Raw genomic sequence first — 20,837 nt, forward strand, 5'->3', positions numbered from 1 at the left:
TTTCTCAGTTTAAAATACAGAAAAAAAATATAGCAAAATGGTAACTCCTAGCCTGCAATAATAAGTTACAACTACCTCTTTCAAGTGTGTGGTTATTCATGTTTTGGTTTATTTGGATACTTTTTCTTGGTCAGTTTATATCAATTGTTGGATTCTAAGCTGTGCCTCACCTCAAGTATCATCTTATGTATAAAATGAGAATTTCTCTAGTATTGTGGTATTTTTCCTAATAACATCTTTGTCTGATCCTCTGTGGCCCATTTATGCAATTTGGTAACCTTAAGAGTCTTACTGACCCAGTCACTCCAAGGGCATCACTTGGAAAAGCCACATCAGGCTCAGATGTGTTCCTTACAGTTTATATTTAGAGGCACATGGAAACAAATCAGCTGTGGAAATGCTTCCTATAGATTTTCTGTTAGCACTGGCTGGTTTTACAGTAATGTTAGTTGAGATCTCTGGATCCATCAACCTCTGGAAAACTCTTACAGTAACTGTAAGTTGGCCCTAAGAATAAAACCTAATCAATAAATCACAGAAAACATCAGAGTTGCAAGTTAGCCTTCTGCAGAAAGATAATTGTCCTACTTTTGCATTATCTCTTTATTAATCACTTCAGGTTTGCGGGCAAGTAAGTTAATTAACGAGGAGCAGGGAAGAAAACGGAGAAAGGGCATTTTGTCTGAAATTATTTCATGTCCCTCCTTCGCCTGGCTCTGTGAACCAGCCTTATCTGTATGCTGCTAACTCCATGTTTCTGACTTCTATTTTTAAGTATGCAGACCCAGTGGCCGACTTACTGGATCGCTGGGGTGTGTTCAGGGCAAGGCTCTTTAGAGAATCCTGTGTTTTCCACCGAGGAAATTATGTGAAGGATCTGAGTCGACTGGGACGTGAGCTGAGTAAAGTTATTATAGTAGATAATTCTCCTGCATCTTACATCTTCCATCCTGAAAATGCAGTAAGTATTCAAAGTACTCGAGCTTGACTTCATCTTTCTGTTCCTTGCCCAGACCTTCTGATTCAGAAAATAACCTTTCAGAGCCCTGCCTTGTATTAGTTTCTGTATTTTCTTAGGCTGCAGGTAGCTTCTGGGATTCGCTGCCAAGTGGTGAAGGACTTGGGCAAACTGGTCTTGACAGCGTGTCATAGCCATGGCTGCTCATGTGCTTTCAGCTTTAGCTTGTGGCATGAAGTCCAACAGTTCTGAGAAATACCAGGTGGTGTGGAAACCTGAGGAACTAACTTAGCTCTAAAAACCAAAGCTGCCCTGCAGCACAGCTTTTGTTCTTTGCAATGGTGATTACAGACAGAATGGTGTGCTTGAACAACTTCTTGTACTCCCATCTTTTTTCATTGTGGGAATGAAAATATTTATTAGGCAAGAGAGTGGAATGTTCTACTGGTTGCTGTCTGAAATCTGTGTTTGCGGGTAAGGGAAAGAAAAAAAGTCAGGATCGTGTTGTGTTGTTATGGTTCTCCTTCAAGTGTTTTCGTGATAACTCCCTTCATAATTAGAAATGTTAGCCAACAAATTCATCAGGTTTTAGGAACAAGGATAAAAGACAGGCAGCAGTAGTACTTCAGGGGAGAGTAATGATGAGCAGTGTGCGTTGTCACTGTGTGTTTGGTGGCTCCAGGAGCTGGGATGGAATGGTCTGGCACTTGCTCCCTCCATTGCTACAGATGCTCACAGCTGCTTTGTAGCTGCCAGGATAGAAGCTGGAACTCCCTTACATCTACTGACTTTTAAACAACCAGGCTGTGCAGTGCCTTCTTTGATGTTTTTAGCCTGTCGTCTTTGTGAATTGTTAAAATTAGTGTAGGAAAATTTTCATCAGGACCACTGTTTTCCATGGTCCTGCCTCTCTGGAATAGCATTTTTTTTTTTTTAACATGAGCTGTTTATCTTGCAGCAGGCAGCTTTTAAGTTCAGATCCTAAAACTGTGATGCCTCAAGTGATGTGGTGAAAACATTTCTCTAGTTGGTGCCACACGTGGTTTAAAGTTGCCATTTATAATAACCAGGAGCTGAAGCTCTAAATTTATGTTCATGATTAAAATCAAAAACCTGATCCAGATCATAGTTTGGTATCTCGGAAATCAGTGCCAAGAAAATAATGAGCTGTAGAAATTTGGGAGATGAAGTTAAGGGCCTCGTCAGAGTGGTTTAGTCATGTATAGAAAAGTGCTGCTAGCGAACTGATACTCGAGTCTCTGCAGAAACCAGAGCTTGTAACAAGATCCAAGATAGTCTTTAAAAGACCTCAGTGCACTTCCATAGTGAAGATACACATCCAGCCCACATATTTAAGAAGGGTTATTACATGCATTATTTTCTGAACCTGTTCTCGAGGTCTAATATTTTAATCTGAGCTCTGTTCTTTACTCGCTGTTAAATGTTTCCTCCAAACCCCTCGCCAGAAGGGGTTGTTGCTGCATTCCTCTGTCTGGTGACTCACACTGATAATTCTTAGAGGGGAAAAAAAAAAAAAAAGACTTGCCTGTAAATAAACTGTCAGTGCAGCTTTGTAACCTGTGTCTCCCTTCCAGTCTGTTCTGGAATGTTAAGGAGGCAGAGCGAGTCGAGCTGCCCAGCGTGGGGTCACGTAGGTGACCTAGACATGCAGGTGAAGGTCAGCTGTCCTGCAGTTGGCTTTGGGGTTGGGGTTGGGTGCTAGAAATACATGGGCTTGAACCCGGTGCTCCACCTGAATGCTAATGATTAGCAGTTTGCCTTATTGGGATGATGAGTGTTACAGGGCACCCACACAGGCAAAACTCACGTGTCCTTCACATCGTGAAGCCCTCTCAGTGTTTGTTGGTTGCTTTGTTTCAGGTGCCTGTGCAGTCCTGGTTTGATGACATGACAGACACAGAGCTGCTAGATCTTATTCCTTTCTTTGAAGGACTAAGCAAAGAGGAAGAAGTTTACAGTATGCTTCATAAACTCTGCAACAGGTAGCCCTTAACTTTGACTGACTTCTGCTACTAGATTGCAGTAGAGCCTGTCTCCATCTTTTTCAGCTCTTTCAAATGTAAGCTTTGGGGAGGTCACCCCTGTCAGAAGTGCTACTCTTGATCTTCCTGTTACATTGGACACGAAGGACAATCATGAGTGATGCTCTTAAGCCTTCAGAAGCCTGACTCCTAAGGTCATGTGTTCAGACTACTTTTTTAAAGGAAAAAAAAAAAAAAAGAAGCTATTTTAAGTGGGACTCTTTTAATTAATTTCATAAATGGACATCTTTTACTGGATCAGCTTTTCTTAAAACATGCCAAAAAAAAAAGAAGCTTGTATTTCAGCAGTTGAATTTCTCTCCCTTTCTTCCCCTCCCACTATGCAGACAATTTTACCCCCCTGCTTAGAGCAGTTGACCTGACTCTGAATTTTTTCTTACAGAATGAAGTGCCTTTTTGAATGTTATTTTAAGATAAAAAAATTCATTTTTGTATAAGACGTATTTCCAGACATCTTTTAGTCTTGTATTGTCTAAATGCTTTAAAAGGAAAAAGGAAAAAAATTTTATAGAGCACTGTAATATATAACAAAGGAAAAAGTTGAAACCAAGATGCTGGGTTCCTGTCTCCACAGTTGACATTAAGTTGCATTACACTTTGGCACGCTCGGAAGGTTTCGGGCGTTTCGTGGGAGGGGTGAATTGGGTTCATTACATGGTTGTTTCACCGATGATGATCTTGGGCACAGTTTGGAACATATCTGCAGTTGTTTTGAGTTGTCAGGGAATGATGGAATTGAGAAAACAAGGTGGCTGATAGACCTTAAAGCACCTTCTCTTGCGGACAGATGAAATTCTGTTGTCTCTGCTTACGCACAACTGCCATGCCTCTCGATTTTCGGAAAACCATTATCTTGGGAGAACGGGGAGGAGGAGATCTATTTATTAGTTTAAGATTCTTTTCTTAAAACAGCCCGTCTGGGTAAGCTGGATCTGTGTTGAGCTGTTTGGAGTACTTTTTTCTTTTAATTGCTGCTACTGTATACTCACCAAATGGAGTTGACCATCGGCTGTTATACTGTTTTTGCCACTGTGCCTGTGCTATGAAACATTTTCTGTAAGCTGCAGACTTGGGCAATAAATAAAATGCAGGCTTCATAACCCACCCCCATGGATTAATCCAATGGTATCTGAAATACCAGAGAACTCAGTTAAAGGTGACCTGTAAAGGGTATTTTTTTTAATTTTTTTTTTTTTTCAATTGGGGTGAAGCCCTCTCCTTTTGTTGGTATATAAAAATGCAAAAAAGCATTTTGCTCACATCTCTGATTTGTATTTCTTTTTTCCCCCAAGCTGTGAGGTACAGATTGGGAGCTGTATCGAGCTTTGCTAGAAGGGCACAAGTTACTAGCCTAGACTAAAATGGCTCCTCTGGCTTTGGAGTTGAGTTAGACTCATCTCTGAGTCTGAGAACCTGCTTAGCATCTTCTGCAGTGTCAGAGGTGCTTTTTCAGTTGAATAACTTTTAAACATTTTAAGCCTTTGAAGAAAAGGCACACCTTTTCTTTCTTACTTTTTCTCCCCCCTTTCCAGCGTCACCTTTTAATTATCCTCCACCCCAGAAATCTGCAAACATAAAAAAGTGCAGCTGTGTTTGGCTGTCATCAGAGAAGACTAAATGGACTATTCGGTGCTTCTAATTAGCCTCGTGCTAAATTCTGAATTGCAGATCCCCTTTGCCTTTTCTGTTTCTCTCGAAAAGTCTTGAAGATTTGAGGGGGGAAGAAAAAAAAAAAAAAGACAAAAAACAACTTTTTTGCAATGGACTTGGCTTGTGATCCTCGTCTAAAATCATTGGTGAAGCAGCTTAACAACGTTCATAGAAGGGCAGGCAGTGAGTAGGTTGTAGGTACAGTATAAAAGTGAGCAGCTGTGCTCCAGCTGTGGCTGCACCCAGGGGTGTTGGAGGCAGTCCCGTCACACTCTGTGTGAGTCTGTAATGGCATCACCGTTTTGTTTCTTACCAGCTGGCATTACCTTAGTACTGTACAATTCTGTGCCACAACGAAAGACAAAACCGTCAAATCCAAAATTTAAAAAAAAAAAAAAAAACAAAAAAAAAATCAAGAAAAAAAAAGCCTACTTTGTTTAAAAAAAAAAAAACGGGGGTAAAAAAAAAAAAGAGAGAGACGTATGGATTCTGGTTAGTCCATTAACGTTCCCTTTCGGTTTAAGATTGTTTAATTTTGTATTTGACTTCAGAGGAACGAAAAACCCGTAAGCTGCCAAAAAAAAAAAAAAAAACAAAAAAAGAAAGAAAAGTTGTTCTCTGAGCAGTATTTTTTCAACTGCGTTTTGCGGCTTCTGGGCTTCAAATGCAGTTTGCAGGGAAGTATTCAGGTTGTAGTTAGTCGTGCAGGTATGAGAGGAATGGCTGAAAAAAAAAAAAACAAACAAAACAAACTCAAAGACTTTCTCGCAAAAGCGTTAGACCAAACAGACAATAAATAACCCACCGTGGTGACCTGTTGTACGTGAGACAAACCGTGTCATCCGTTTGCATCTCTGAAAGCAGCGATTTCATGAACCAGTTGCCTTAAGTCTGTGAATGAATGTTGACTATTAAAAGTGTCTTGTATTGTTCTAAAATCCACATAGAACGGGCAACTGAACTTCTGCACCAGCTTCTGCAGGAAGGGTTCTGATGATGTTCTGTACAAACCGTACTTAACACTGTATTATTTTGGCTCTTGAAATCCACAAATTTACAAAAAAAAAAACCAACCCAAATTATTTTAATAAGTTAGTTTTAGTAAAGCATTAAAATAACATTTTGTGACAAAGGCAAAAAACTTAGCCACAGCTTGGATCTCTTAATATTAAGAGTATTTTCTGTAAGTTTTGAGTAATTTAGTAATTTTTTTATTTTTTAACCCACTTGGAGTGCTCTGCAATCAGGTTTGGACTCCCCTGTGTATTCAGATTTGACCAGAGGGATCAAACTGTCCTAGTTGGTTATTTTGACACTTATCATCGTACTTGAAATTTCAAGTGTTGAGTTTGCGTGGATATACATACGCTCTATATTTAGTTTCTAGATTGTAACAAAGCAATATAGTTCTGTCCATACAGTCAGATAATGGAATGTCTGTAAAATTTGCAATACGGGTATTTGATTGTATTTTAAATACAAGAGTTTAAAAACTAAAATAGGAAAAAAAAAAAAAATACTTGTTTCCTAAATCTCTTGCATATTTTGAAGTGCAGTTAGTGCATGCAGGTCACCAGGGCTGTTATAAACCCTGGCTTTCAATTTTATTATTTCTGGATATTATAGAAGTTATTAAAAAGTCTTTTCCAGTTGGTCATCCTGTTCAGCTAAAGAGATGCTGCCTGGCCTGAAGTTCTGTTGTCCTTTTTATGTCGGGTTAAAAACGGTTTTTTGCCTGTATAGGTATTTTTGAATTAAGCTGTAAGGCAGAATTGCCTTAGATTCTTTAAGTTCAGCTGAGGTGTTAACGATTAAATTGCCATTTGTAAACTAGGGCTGTGCGCAGAGTCCTTGTTAACAACCACCAGGAAGCGTGGCAGGCTTGGAATGGGAGATGGTAGCAAAATGTACAGTATTGCTGTGTTCATTTAGGTAGCTTTGGAAGAGTAATTTGTCTCTTTGTTTTGCCCTTTTGATCTTTATTAAACAGCGAAGTTCTACATGGAGGAAGCTCAACACCTGGAGACATTTGGTTGTCAGTGTACGCAAATCACTTTCTTACAGCATGATTTTGATTAGACTGGTTGGGGACAATAAAGTATCTAAATGACACTGGTGTGTGCTGATGTTGCAGCTTTTGAAATTTCAGTGTATCAAAAAAAAAAAAAAAAGTAAAGTAATTATATAAGTTCTGGAGACGTAAATCCTCTGTTTTACAGGTTGTTTTTAACCTAATAAACCACAGTACCGCACAGCCCTATTTGTAAAACAGAAACAAGTTTGTGCCTCTGATTTCCAAGGTGCTGTGATTGTTTTGCCTTTGTGGGGCGAGGAAGGGGGCAGGTGAGACTGGCGTGGGGCAATTGCTTCAGAATCTCTGGGTAACTATGCAAAACCAGCTGTCAGTTTTCTGTTTCACATGGTATTGTAAAATCCCAGCTGACTCTCTTTTATTTCTTGTTAAAGGTCTATTGGGAACTCCTTAACGGAGGAGTAAGCAATGGAAATGTTTCTTTCTTTCTTTTTTTCCTTCTTTTTTTTTTTTCTTATGATGGAGCTGTTTACACTTTGATGCAATGAACAATCCAGCAATACTTGAGAACACTACAGATACCATATGAGTGTTTGCAGGAGAGAGAAGTGTTGTCAATCAGGTATTGAATGGTTTCTTTACTGTCACAAATAAAAAATTTTAACAATATAGTTACTTGTGCATGTAATACTTCTCTGGGAAAAAAGAAATTCTGCACTTCTTCAGTAAAAGGCACTGCCCTAATTTGTCAGGGACATTATTCCTGCTAATGCACATCCATGTTAAATCATAAAATCATCCATCTATGTCCAACCCTCTTCCCCCTCTCCTCTTTTTAAGTCGTGTGCAGGACTCCTCAGTGCCTGCCCTGGCACCTGCTTGTGCAAACAGAGCTGATGAACTACTGTTGAACTCTGCTAAATAAATTGGTGGCGACTCCTGCAGATGTTCCAGCTATTTAGATCTCTTGGATGAGATCATACAATAATTTGTTCAAGTCTCAAAGCTGTGTGACTTCTTTTGAAGGGCTTACTTCAGCTACTTGAATAGCTGTTCTTAACATCACTGCCATATCCACATGAATATCTGAATAAAACACTTTATTTGGTTGGAAAATCTATTTTGGGACTTTTTATCTGACACAATAAGACTTAGGCAGAGCCTTCCTTTCTAGGAAAAGGCACATATTATTGACGCTTTATGAGCAGAAAACCTCAGGCCTGTTGGAATAAGCAGCTGGCTCAAGATAGCACAGTAGTTGCAATTAAAAATATTTTTTAGTTAGTCCTGTGATCAGTTGGAATGACTAGACTGCCTTTACATTGTACTGGTGAGTCAGGGGGTTGATTTTTAAAAATTTTTTTTTTAGGTTTGTTTTTGGGGGGATTTGTTTAGGGTATTTTTTTTTTAGTTTTACCAGTCTCCTTAGCTGCTACTTAGGATAAAGATGCCTTTCTTTTTTTCTTCACTCAGTAAAACAAGTGTCTCAAAATTCATAAAACAGCTCATTTATAGCAGTGAGAAAGATCCTTCTTGTTCTGTCCTGACTGATTAAAACCAAGCACACCCTAATCTACGTACTTAAACACCTTCCCATGTTTTTTTCCCCATTTCATTGTGTTTTTGACTCAGAAAGAAAGCCAACCACTCTGAAATCCCCTGCAGGATGGGATAGGGCCTCTTCCAGGTGGGCTGCACTCCAGGGGATCCTGCAGTCTCCAGCAGTTTTCCTGGCAAGCCACCCTTGCCATCCAGGCTTCCCCTCAGCCCAGCCACGCTGGCAGGAGACCAGGCAAAGCTCTCCTGGACTCCTCTGGTTCCACTGGAGCTACTGGTGAATAAACGATCTGTAGGTAATATATTGGTTTGGACAGGTTGGCAGACTCAAACTTGGGAAGCTTCCAGGAGTGTTTTGTTGGGAAGGAGCTGTGCTGAGGAGCCGGGTTCTCCGTAATTGCCCGATACCACTTAACGGGCATTTCTGAAGCCCGGGACACACACAGATGGGTTTGACTCCATAGGGCACGTCTCTGCATCGGCGGTTACACACTTTCCCAGGTTCAAAAGCAATTAGAAGGGTTAGATTTGGTCATTGGTTGGATCAGCAGCATACTGGGTTTGGGAGGCACTGGCCGTGTCTGTGTCCCCTGGGCCTCGGTGGACCCGTCGTAGCTCCCACCGCTCTTCTCTGCGCACCCGACAGCCTTTAATTTTGGAACAGCCCCTTTGATTGAGGGATGTAAACACACTGGATCAGGATGGAAATTGCAGGAAAATGCTGGACAAAGAAAGGCAGCGCAGCTGGCACCCGCCAGCCTTGGCCATCGTCTCGGGCTGGACTCCAGCAAGGACAAGGCTGCTGCTGCTCGAAGGCGAACGGAGGAGTCACCGCTCAGCCAGAAACACGTCACCCCCTCACAGAACCTCTGTTCTCCCAGATAATGAGGGTTGATCGTTTTGTCCCTACAAACGCGATGTCACCGCCTCAGAATTCCCGGCGTTTCAATAAATGTTGCACTCCAAGGCTCGGAGGAGTTGCTGGCTTGACAATGGGTTGTTTTCTTTTGTCCGATTTTAATGAGCTTTTGTGATGAAAACCAAATTTCTTTACAGTGTAACCTTGTGATTTTATTTTTTTTTTTTCCACGCTTTGATTCAGTTTGACAATAAACTATCTGTGTTATTTTTTTCATCCTCTTCATGTCTGATAATGCACATAGTTGAGGGCTGCTCCCAGGAATCCCCCTCTGTGCCCACATACCATTCTCCATGGGGGAAATACTGGGAGGGGGAAGCAAAGGCTTCAGAGAATCAGGCCAGAGAGTTCTCCCCATTCCATTCCTCTCACAGCTCTTTGGACTTGCTGGGCTTTAATAAAGATGAAAGCCCTGACTGCTGAGCATCAAGGGCTCCTTCCCCTAGCAGCATATTTGGCAGGTGGGTTCAGTTCCTGTTCTTCTTGGTTAACCTGCTGAGGTTTGAATAAAGCCATCTTGCTGCTTCCAAAGCCACTAAAGCCTGTACATAAGTGGGAGCTGAGAAAGCAGAAAGATCCTGGATTCTGGGAGGGGATAAGGAAGTGGGAGAAAACTGTTGGGGACTGGTGGAGTTTCCTGTACAACCCCCTGTCAGCTTCTGCGTGCAGCACCCTTCTCATGATGCTCACAGCACCCCCGAAGCAGTGGGTTGGTTCCTCACCTGCCTGTCCTGGGTTTGTAGGGATAAATGGGGCCTGAGAGCGGATCAGGAGGCACATCCCTGCCTTCCTTCCAGGCTGCAGTGGCATCTGCCTCCATAACTCTGGCAGTGCCTGTTGTGAGTGCTGATCCATCCGTGGTGGTGGTGAGCTGGTGACCTGACACTGGTTTTGGGTCAACCACTCTGTGGGCAAACAACATTGGTTCCCTGAGGGATCGGGAGGAACTGGGGGAGCTGACTTTGCTTGAGTTGGATTGGTTCAGGGTGCTCCTGTGAAGCAGCTTTTCATCTGGCACATGTCCCCGAGTTAGGTCTGCGTGGAAGGGGCATTCTGAAGAAGCTGGGTGTAAGTTAAGCATTTACTGGAAGACAAACCCGCAGAAATACAAAAGTCTGACGTTTTCATGTGTGTTTTTAACAGGATATGCCTTTAGGATTTTTTCCTAGTCTCTGCCAAATCTCCTGGTCACTTTGTGCTGTAACCTCAGAGATTGAGAACCACTGTGGGGTTTTTTATGCATCTGAAATGCTCAAGCACAAAGTCTGATGTTTTGGGCCATTTTGTTCTTTCACAAGCAAATGCATTTAGAAGAAGAGAGGAAGCTCTTTGTCAAGACATGAGCCTGTTTAATCACAGAATTATAGAATCATTTAGGTTGGAAGGGACTTACTGCTGACTTGGGCCAGGTGCTGTGTAGGAGTAGGGCTGAGACTGAGCACATACAGGTCTTGCCCTTGGCTTTGCATCACGGGGCTGTAGCTCTGTGACCGTTAATATTCCTTTTAATATTTTCTCTAAATAGTGAGCAGAGCCTTGATTTCATTGGAATCATCTGTAACACATCTTAGTAAGGCAGGTAGAGCAGGTTCAGATGAATAATCACCCACTGGCCTGATCTCTAATCTGCTGGATAGATCTTGAAATAATAACTGGAGGGGTCAGGCAAATATTTGGAATTATGATGGCTGTGGTTGGAAAATGGTTGTACTGTTGGCACCTTGGGGACAGGGATGAGCAGGCAGGAAGGAGTGGAGCTGGGGGAGGTCCGGAGGGGGCTTTGTGGCTCTGAACTGTGGTGGGCCAAGCCGTGGCATGGTCTGGCAGTGGGTACACTTGGCTTTGATGCATCCATGATCCAAGTTTCGGGAAAATAAGGAGGGTTTTAAAGGCTCGGGCCATGCAGGGCTTTGTCACACCACGAGATGGTGCAGCTGTGCAGTGCTGGCTTTTAAAGGCACCGTAGAGGATTTTTAAAAGGCATTATCTCGAGTAAAAGCATCACCACAACTTCGAATATCTGAATCCCCTGCCAGGGTTGCACTCCACAGGTCCATGGAAAACATCTTCCTTCAGGTAAAAATCCTTCAGAGGCAATTTCTTCATTTGCCCAATGAATGCTGAGATTCCTTTGCAAAAGGAACCTGTGGCCCCTCACCTGAATACAGGTAAGTATTCGTGATAATTTTAGTCTCTTGATTATTTTTTCTTCCACGAAAACGCAGAAACGTGCGATCAACACATGGAAAATAAAGAGGAAAATCGGCATTTCTCAAATAGTTGAGTTCTAAATTACGTCCTTATGCCTTCCCTAGAGTGGTAAACCTTGTTTTCCTCCAAAAGCTCTGCTGCTCACCTTTTCTTCTCTTTCTAAAGCAACATCGTTTTAAACTGGGATTTGGCTGAAGTACATCAGGAGGACTGTGGACAAATGTTGAGTCTCCAGGCGGGGCAGGAAGAGAAAGAAAGCAGTGTGGTGCCAAGCTGGCAGGTGTGTAACAAGGCACCTCTCCCTGTGCCAATTCCGCTTCCCTGCCGCGTGTGCTGAACCGTGTGAGACCTGGGCCAGAGCACGGGGGTGAGGGGAGGGTCAAGGCTGGACCAGAAGGGCTGCATCCACCAGGGAATGGACCACACCTGCAGGGCTGCTCCTCCCTGTTAGTGAGGGCATCATCTGGTTTCACGTGCCCAACATGCTCTTGTTTTCTGAAGAGAAGTGTTTTTCCAACCCGCCACCTCCCTTTGCTGCCCATCCCCTTGGCCTTCTGCTCCCTCTCACTGGAGGCACCTGCCCTGTGAGGAAAGACTGAAGGAGTCAGGTCCCTTTTTCCTGGGAAGAGAAAGCTCAGGCAGGACCTCATCACAGCTGCAGAGTACAGAGGCTCCCTCTTCATGCGGAGTCGTGTGGAAAACAACAGGGAACAGGTACAAGTAGCACCAGAAGAGGTTTTCACTTGGCACAAGACAGAAATTTTTTTACAGTGAGAACAGTCAGTCATGGAAACAACTTCCCCAGGGATGTGGTGGAGTCCCCATCACTGGAGGATTTCAAGATGCAACTGGATAGGGCGATGGATAACCTCATCCAGCTCCTTTCCCGTGACAGGTTGGACCAGGTGACCTTTCAAGATCTCTTCCAACCTGGGCTGTTCTTTGATTCTACGATTCCCATGTATCTTTTTCCACCTCCTGGCTTGTTGTCCCCAGGAATGGGGTGACCAGCTGTCCTGGTAAAGGAGGAGGGCTCTGCAGAGTCATCCAGCCTTGGACAGGCTATTTTCTTGTGCCTCAGATGTTCTCCCCTCTTTTGCCCCTTCTTTTAGAGGAACAAACAGATTTCCCTGCATGTTGATTGTTTTACTCCTACAAGTGCAAAACATCTGGATTGGAGGTGACACTAAACCCCTTGCAATCCTGCTCCTCGTTAGTTGTGGGGAGCAAAACTGCTCTTCTCACTCAGAATATTTTTACTTTGCACGTGTTGCCATTTTTATTTTACGCATTTTCCATTTGATCAGCAAAGCAGTGTGACTAGAAGGGAAGATGAGCGTTCTCCAGTGACACAACATGGGGCCAAGAGATGCTAATTGGTATTTCCAGATGTGTATGGGAGAGGCAAACCCCGTCTGGCTGCACCAGGGAACATGATAAGCACTGTGGAGTGAATGGCTTGTGTTTAACCTGAAGGTTAATTCATGCAGGGGAGGCTGCCTTGAAAGTTAAATCCCAGGCTGGGATCCCTGCCTGGGCCCAATTCCTGGCTTTTCTAGGTGGCAGCTTTGCCTGTCACAGGCAGCTCCAGCACACAGGGCCCTGGGGGTGCTGGAGCTGAGGGGATGCTGCTGCAAGTAACGCCTGCATCTCTGTTAGCAAAACAAAAGACATTCTCTGCTGCAAAAATCAGATCATCTGCAAATACCTGTTCCCCATGAGATGCAGAATGAAAGTGTAACTTGATTTATGTAACCCAGCCGATAGGGAGAACTTAAATTAAAAGGAGGAAAATTCCTTGACAGGCATCTCCCAACCTTTACAGTGATACACTGTGTGTCAGGGAAAAGGTCAGGCTCCAGTTAAAGACTCCAGTTAATGGCTTGATGTTAAATGTGGCTCTGATCTCTCCAAGATCCTGTTTCTCCCTGAATCCTTTAATTTTCTTGGATGCTGTTGGAGCACAGGCACTTCTCACCTTCACTCTGACGAAAAGGAAAGAATTTATCTATACCCCATTGTCCAAGGGGTAAAACAATTCCACAAATAATATTTGTTCTTACATTTTCTCTGAGGGCTGCAGCCTCACCTCATTTGATTCGACATCACTCTGGCTCTCCTGAAAATCTCTGGGAGCTGGGGGATGAATGCTTTTTGTCTGCCTGCAATGAGTCAGCTACAGGCAGCAAAGGGAACCAGATTTTCTGGCTGCTTCAGATTTTCTAAATTTCAACTTTACAGAAAATCAAGTTCTTCTTTTAACTTCTTGGTAACCAGGTTGTCAGCTGTGACACTTTGTTGTGATGTTTTTTTAAAATAATGAATTTGATGTGCTTGCTGACAGGCTGGATCTCACAGGCACCGGGTTTGTGTGCTGTCACCCATTTTTAGGGATCTCACCACCAAAATAGGTATCGGCTCCATCCTGGAGACAGTTACAAGTGTTGAAGCAGAGTGACTAATTAGTCATAATAGGGGGATCTTTTCCCTAATATCTTTTTCTGTTTTATAGCAGATACCTCCTGAGAACTAGTGAAGCAGAAATTGGATCATTATGAACCTCTGAAAATAAAGAGGGTGGCAGCTCATCCTCCAGCAAGACGAGCACACCCTGGGCTGCATCACAAGAACTGTGACCAGCAGGTCAAGGGAGGGGATTCTCCCCCTCTGCTCTTGTCAGACCCCACCTGCAGTGCTGTGCCCAGCTCTGGGACCTCAACACAAGAAGGACATGAAGCTGCTGGAGCGAGTCCAGAGGTGGCCATGAAGATGCTCCAAGGGCTGGAGCACCTCTGCTCTGGAGCCAGGCTGGGAGAGATGGGGATGTTCAGCCTGGAGAAGAGAAGGCTCCAGGGAGACCTCAGAGCCCCTTCCAGTGCCTAAAGGGGCTCCAAGAGAGCTGGAGAAGGACTTCTGACAAGGGCTCAGAGTGATAGTACAAGGGGGAATGGCTTTACAGTGACAGAAGGCAGGGTTAGATCAGATATTAGGAAGAAATTTTTCAATATGAGGGTGGTGAGGCCCTGGCACAGGTTGCCCAGAGAAGTTATGGCTCCCCCATATCTGGAAGTGTTCAAGGCCAGGTTGGACAGGGCTTGGAGCAACCTGGGCTAGTGGAAGGTGTCCCTGCCCATGGCAGGGGGTGGAACTGGATGATTTTTAAGTTCCCTTCCAACCCAAACTAGTCTGTGATTCTAAGAGATCCCACCTGCCATGGCCCTGCTGAGAAAACCCTGCCAGGAAAGGTGTGGCATGGAGCAGGATTTTCTGTGCTGTGACCTCCCACCTCTCCATGCTCTGGAGATCTGGTTCTTCTGTAACAACAACAGTTAGAGATGGGTGAAAGTGCTCTGAGATGCTTTTTTCAATGCCCATATTTTATCAAAACAGATCATGAAGTTGTCAATTTCTATGAAATGTCTGCTCCCCTCTCCTGTTCTATGGCAGCTCTGGAACAATTAAAAAATTAAAATCAAAAAATTAAAAATTAATTTATTTTTTTTTACTAGTAATTTCAAAGTTCAGAAGAGCTCTGTGATTATTATATTCCTTTTTTTTTTTCCTTATATGAGTAGCAACTCTAGCCTTACTCCTTTTATCAACAAACAGCCTCAAGGGCTGGTCTAAGGGCTGTTATGAAAAAGCTGCACTACTGTAGTGAGAGAAACACAGATATGGGAAAACTAAGGCTGCTGCAGTACCAGCAAGCTCTGTTTGGCCTCTGAACATTCAATTTTAACTTGCAGGTAATAGAGAGAGATGCTGAACTCTGAATCATCCCAATCCAAGGCTGCAAACTGTGTGAAGGCACAGTCCTGCTTTCCTAAATGTCTGTTCAGAGTTTATCCTGATGCTCTATTTAAAATTGCACAGTGCAGGGTAGGAGGGGAGAATGACTCTGTCAGGCTAAGGGAGGAGGGAGGATGGGAAGCACAAGCTGTCAGGTACTGGAGCTGCCTTCAGATCTACAACCGAGGCAGCAGCTTCAAAGCACTTCATCAAACACTAGCTGTCTGTGTTGGAAGACATACAAAATTGGGAAAAATAACATCAGATGCCTTTTTGCTGGGAAAAACGGTCACAGGAGAAGCCTCCCTCATCGCAGGTCAGCCCAAAGCACCGGGGTGGCAATGGCCAAAAAGTGGTATCAGAGAATCACCAAATGGTTTGAGTTGGAAGGGACCTTAAACACCATCTGTTTCCAACCCCCTACTATGGGCAGGGACACCTTCCACTAGACCAGGCTGAGGTCAGTTGTTACCTCCTTGTTGTTACCTGCTCCAGCTGCTGTTTGTCTCCATCAGTTGCTTGTCCAGAGGTCTGTAACATAGCTTTGCTCATCCTTCAGCTCCCCCAGCCCGATGGGAAGTGTGCTGCCTTCAGGAAATCTGAGCAAAAGTTGCTTTAGTCATGCCCAAAGCCCCGTGGAAAGAACTAAACCCTCCTGTCTCAAACTCAGCTGCTTAAGCTCAGTGGGCTTGGAGGGGCTTTCCAAAGATCACTTCTTAATGCAGTTTCCCCAGGGAGAACCCCTTCCTGTGTGGTTTTGGTTACTGCCTTGAGGGAGTCGAGTTATTGTGCTGGAGGAAGATAAAAGTGAGGCACTGTGTGTTAAACACTGCTGTTATTTTAGGGAAGCTCCATGCAAAATCACCTTGCTGTCAGTGGGGCTGTGGGTGTGGCCACACCTGACTGATGGTCTTTCAGCTGAACCAGGAGAGTGGTGTCAGTGATGGGTCCCTGAAGCCATGGAGGAACAACCTGCAGTTCAAACTCTGTGAGGAGCAGCGGTGAGTTTTCCCAGTGATGATTAAAATTAGAGATGTGAGCAGGGGGATCTCCCTGTGTAATAAATCCAAGCAGATCAAATATATGAATAGACACCAGAAAGAGCAGGGAAATGAGAGATGGTAACAAGGTGGGGTTGGTCTCTTCTCCCAGGTTACAGGAAATAGGACAAGAAGAAATGTCCTTAAGTTGTGTCAGAGGAGGTTTAGATTGGATATTAGGGAATAATTCTTCACTGAAAAGGTGGTCAGGCATTGAAACAGGCTTCCCAGGCAAGTGGTGGAGTCACCATCCCTGAAAGTGTTCAAAAAAATGTGTGGATGTGGCACTTGGAGATATGATCTAGTGGTGAACACAGCAGTGCTGGGTTAATGGTTGGACTCATTGATCTTAGAGGTCTTTTCCAACCTTACTGGTTCTGTGTATTCTGTGCAATGAGTGACAAGGTCTGGATCACTTACACTGCGCTTCGGAAGGAAAAACAACCACAAGTCTGAGAAAACAAACCATTGCCAAAAAAATCCCCATCTCTTTCGAGGAATATATTCAAAAGGGGAGCTATATAAAAACTGGGAACTAAGTGCTGCTGCTCCACGAGATGCCAGAGAGACTTTGCTCAGAGCTGTGGTCAGTGCCAGTGTGTCCTAAGGCAGAAATTAGAGATGAAGTGGGCTGGGAGTGCCACAGAGGGGAGAGTATGGAAAGCACAGTGGAAGGAAAGAAGAACACAGAGAGAGGCTCTCCTCTATTCTGATGTCCCTGCCCATGGCAGGGGGCTTGGAACTAGACAATCCTTAAGGTCCCTTCCAACCCAAACCATTCTAGGATTCTAGAAGAGGGAGAAAGTTGTTACCAGGATAAATGTCTGGTTTTCAGCAGGAAGTCTGATTTGTGTCACATTGAAAAGAGGGATTAATTTTCAACCCCCCCCCCCAAAAAAAAAAAGATTTCAGCAATGTATTAGGACTATCATACATCTACATCCTAGGTATGAGAGCACACGATGCAGTTGGATGATCATTGTAGATCCTTTCCAACTGAATTCTTCTCTCTTCTTCTCTTCTCTTCTCTTCTCTTCTCTTCTCTTCTCTTCTCTTCTCTTCTCTTCTCTTCTCTTCTCTTCTCTTCTCTTCTCTTCTCTCTGAACTCCTTTTAGTGGAAATATCGAACAACAAATCCAGCAGCACATGAGTCTACAGGCTCCAAATGTGGCTGAACACGAACTGTGTGGAATATTCAGAATCCTTCACACTTTCTATGTCCCTTGGGTAAGTGGGGACACCCCCCGTGTAGGCAAACAGAGCACACTCCCTGTCACCATCACCGTACTGCAGGCAAGGCTTCTTTCCCTTGGCCACCCCTGCATCCCTGGGACCACAGGGACATCTGCAGCTGGAATTTTCTGGCACGAATGCATCTAGACTCATCTTCAGAAGGAAATGTTGTGGAAACTCCCAGCGGCCAGGCAGGAGGCTGATCTGCTGCTGCTCTGCTCCCAGGGAGTGTGAGGTGCAAAGCACCCCAGTGAAGCAGCGTTGGAGGAGACTTTGGGAAGTGTGATCCAGCTGGGAGGGCTGGATTAGGAGAGAAGAAAGGGGATGTAAGGAAATAACTTCAGGCCTGCGTCACTGGAGATTTGAAGCTGTTTGGATTTGGCTGGAATGACTGAGAACTGGGGCGTGGGGTTTTGTTGAATAATCGCCACTTTCTGTGTAAAGGGGAAAATGTTCCTGAGAAATCTGATTTTACAGTCATTCAGACCATACACTTCCTGCGTGTGAAGCATGGTCCTTTACAAAATGGCAGGTCCTTTTCTCCCCAAGCAGGGTATCCCAGCAGCAATCCCTGTGGTCCTCACAGTTCCCACCGAGGGAGCAAAGGCTGCAGCTGCCAGGACCAGCAGAGATGTGCAAACACGCACATTGCTCAGTGCTAACTGCTCTCCTTGGGCTTCACTCAACTGCCTGAAACTTGGAAACCAGTCCAGCCTGTTCCAATCCCCTCCCTCAACTGGTTCCTGGCCTTCAGTTCATTAAAGATGGGCTCTTCCCTTGTGGGACTGGAAAATGATTCATCCATCAGCCCAGGAATGCAACCCTGGAGGCATCATTTGCAGTCCTCTCCCAAAATGCTCTTCTGGAGCTGGATTTCTGTGTGGAAGGAATGTGGTTTGGAAAAATCCTCCCCAGTCAATCTTTGAGTGAAAAGGAGTCGAGTCCCAGTCTCACTCTTATCCCCAGTCTCATCCAGATCCTTGCCGAGGAGAGAAAACATCCTAAATCCAAAAGTGGGTGCAGCAGATCTGCCTGGAGGGCCAGGACTCACTTCCTGCTCAGGTGTGAGTGCCCTGCCCTTTGCTGCTCCCCAGGCTGGTGAGCCTCGGTCTCACCCTCCTCCTCCTCCTCCTCCTCCCTGTTTGCAGAGGGGGTGATGCTCCTGTCTCCAGGCGAGGCAGAACCCGCAGGCACAGGGGAGAGCCCACGTGTGAGAGCACACTGATGCCACCACGTGCACAGCGCCTGTCCCCAGGCAGTTTTGGTGAGCAGTGAAATTGCCTGTTGTGTTGTGTGGATGCCTGTGGATCGAGCTGGTGCCCACTCACTCCGTTGGGTAATGTGTCTAATCCAAATCAGCCAAGCCCTGGGCGTAAGGGAGGCAGTTCCGTGACTCCTGTTGCTTTCCCTTCATGCCAAAACCAGGTAAGATAACACTGCTCTTTGCAGGACAAGCTCTGTGTGAGTGCTGCTGTTCAGAAAAGCCAGGAAAAATAGGAAGGAGAAACAAGAAACTGGCCAATTCCTGCACAGGGGGAGTGGCACAGGGATGCCCCAAGCACAACCTCTCGCTTGTGTTAGAAGGAGTCCCGTCCCACACGGAAGTAACGTGGGTTTCTTGTTTGGTGTTCAAACAGTAACCAGAACTGCCTGGGAAAAGGCTCCTGGCTCACCTGAGCTCCTCCCTGGTGCCATTGCTCCGACCCATTAACAGAGAGTGGTGTCAGTGTTTGCAGGGACTACCCCCAAAAAGGAAGAATTTGGAGTATCAGCCTCATGGCAAGGCTTTACCTGGTAATTAAAAGGTTTCAAGCAGCACTGCTGTTCCTCACCAGCCTTTCATGCACAGATTGGTGGTGGCTGGGGGACACCATTCCTTGCTGGCACCCAGGGCTTGTAGCCAGACTTTTAGCTCCACATGCAGCAGAGAAGGACATGTGGCTCAGCAGGTACCACAAGGGGATAAAGGAGACAGGGATTTCCACCCTGGCTTTGACTTTCTGGAATCATCATTTTTGGTAAGGCAACTCTAAGAAACAGCTGCTTGAATTCTTCAGTCGTTTAAGAGCTGTAATAACACAAATCAAGTTGTTTCCCTCAAATTGCCCTTCATCTTGGGGATATGGTTTGGTGGCGAATGTGGCAGTGCTGGGTTAACAGTTGGACTTGTTGATCTTGGAAGTCTTTTCCAGCCTTAACTATTCTATGATTCTATCTTCCATTTTTGAGAAGGGGGTTCTAGTTAATCCAGCTCTCTCCTGCCCACCCAACACATGGTCTCCTGCTTGTGACCCTTGAGCTGGCCTACAAGAAGGAGCTGGAGAGGATGTGCAGGAGTCCTTAAGCCACACAGGGAGGTTTGTACAGCACCCAGTGAAGGGCCTGGTCCTCGTTCCTCAGCTGAGCCGAGCCTGTGATGAGTATCAGTGGTACTGGAGCTCCTTCCAGCAGCGTGATGTGACCAACATCTGATGTGGGGGGTAATGGTCCAAGGAAGCACGTCAGGCACAGACAGTGCTCTACTCCCTTTGGGGACTGTGGAAAGCAGGGAGGGGCCACATGCAGGAGGGTGACAGTTTCCCAGCTTTTAGGGTGGTTGATTTTTCTTGCTCTTTCCTGGTTGGCACAGGCAGGGCTGCATTCCTGCAGACAATAGGTCTTGCCTGGCCACCCCCAGCGAGGGCTGCCTGCTGTACCCCTGGTCATACAGGCATGGTCTCAGCTCTGCCTGCTCAGATCTCAGCTCTTCCCAGGCTCAGCAGTTTGCAGGATTTGTCCTCTCACCCCTACACCTCCTCAGAGTTGAAATTCATGAGCTCTGTTTAGCAGAGGTGAACAAGAGGAGGTGGTGAAATTAGCTCAACAACCAAACTACCTGTCCTGGGGAGATCTGTGCTCTATTTTGGGGAAAGACTTGGGGGGGAACAAACTTAAAAATTCCTGAGAAAAATCCAGATCCCTTCCCAGGGCACAGTTCCCATCTGGCAAAGTACAAGGGTGTCTCCTATGCTCTCCATGTCTGGGCACCACAGACTGGCAGCTGCTCTGACTCTGATAGTTTCATGGGGAAGGCTGGTGTGTGTTGGCAGGGGCAGGGCTTCAGGATTTCATCCTCCCTCCCATCCCTGAGCACAGGGTGACTTTCTGTAGTCACATGTGCAGCCTGGTCACTGAAATGAGACGGGTTAAAAACAACCCCCAGTTGTGAAAAATATTGGTCTGCCTGAGTGCTAAAACCAGAAATAAACAGTGAGAGCTCCAGCCACTTTCACCACTAAAACCAGCATGTTCTGCAGCTACCTCAGTGATCCCGAGACCCACAGTAAAACCATGGGACCAGTTGGCTTCACCGAATAATAAAGGACCACAGGAGAGAAACACCATC

General features: G+C 45.0%; 1 protein-coding gene across 3 annotated transcripts in view; it reads left to right on the plus strand.

Moving 5' to 3' along the window:
- The window catches only part of CTDSPL (CTD small phosphatase like), a 77,327-nt gene extending 72,592 nt beyond the window's left edge, over positions 1 to 4,735 (plus strand). For all 3 annotated transcript variants that reach the window (XM_027733441.2, XM_027733445.2, XM_027733446.2), the window contains 2 exons: positions 776 to 961; positions 2,840 to 4,735. In XM_027733441.2, coding sequence (XP_027589242.2) covers positions 776 to 961; positions 2,840 to 2,965 — 312 coding nt within the window. In that variant the 3' untranslated portion in view covers positions 2,966 to 4,735. The remainder of the gene's footprint in view (positions 1 to 775; positions 962 to 2,839) is intronic.
- Positions 4,736 to 20,837: the final 16,102 nt, after the last annotated feature.

The sequence above is a fragment of the Pipra filicauda genome, unplaced genomic scaffold (genome assembly GCF_003945595.2).
Source record: "Pipra filicauda isolate LSUMZ 115617 unplaced genomic scaffold, ASM394559v2 scaffold1_size10287979_pilon, whole genome shotgun sequence".
In the NCBI taxonomy this organism is placed as follows: Eukaryota; Metazoa; Chordata; class Aves; order Passeriformes; family Pipridae; genus Pipra; species Pipra filicauda.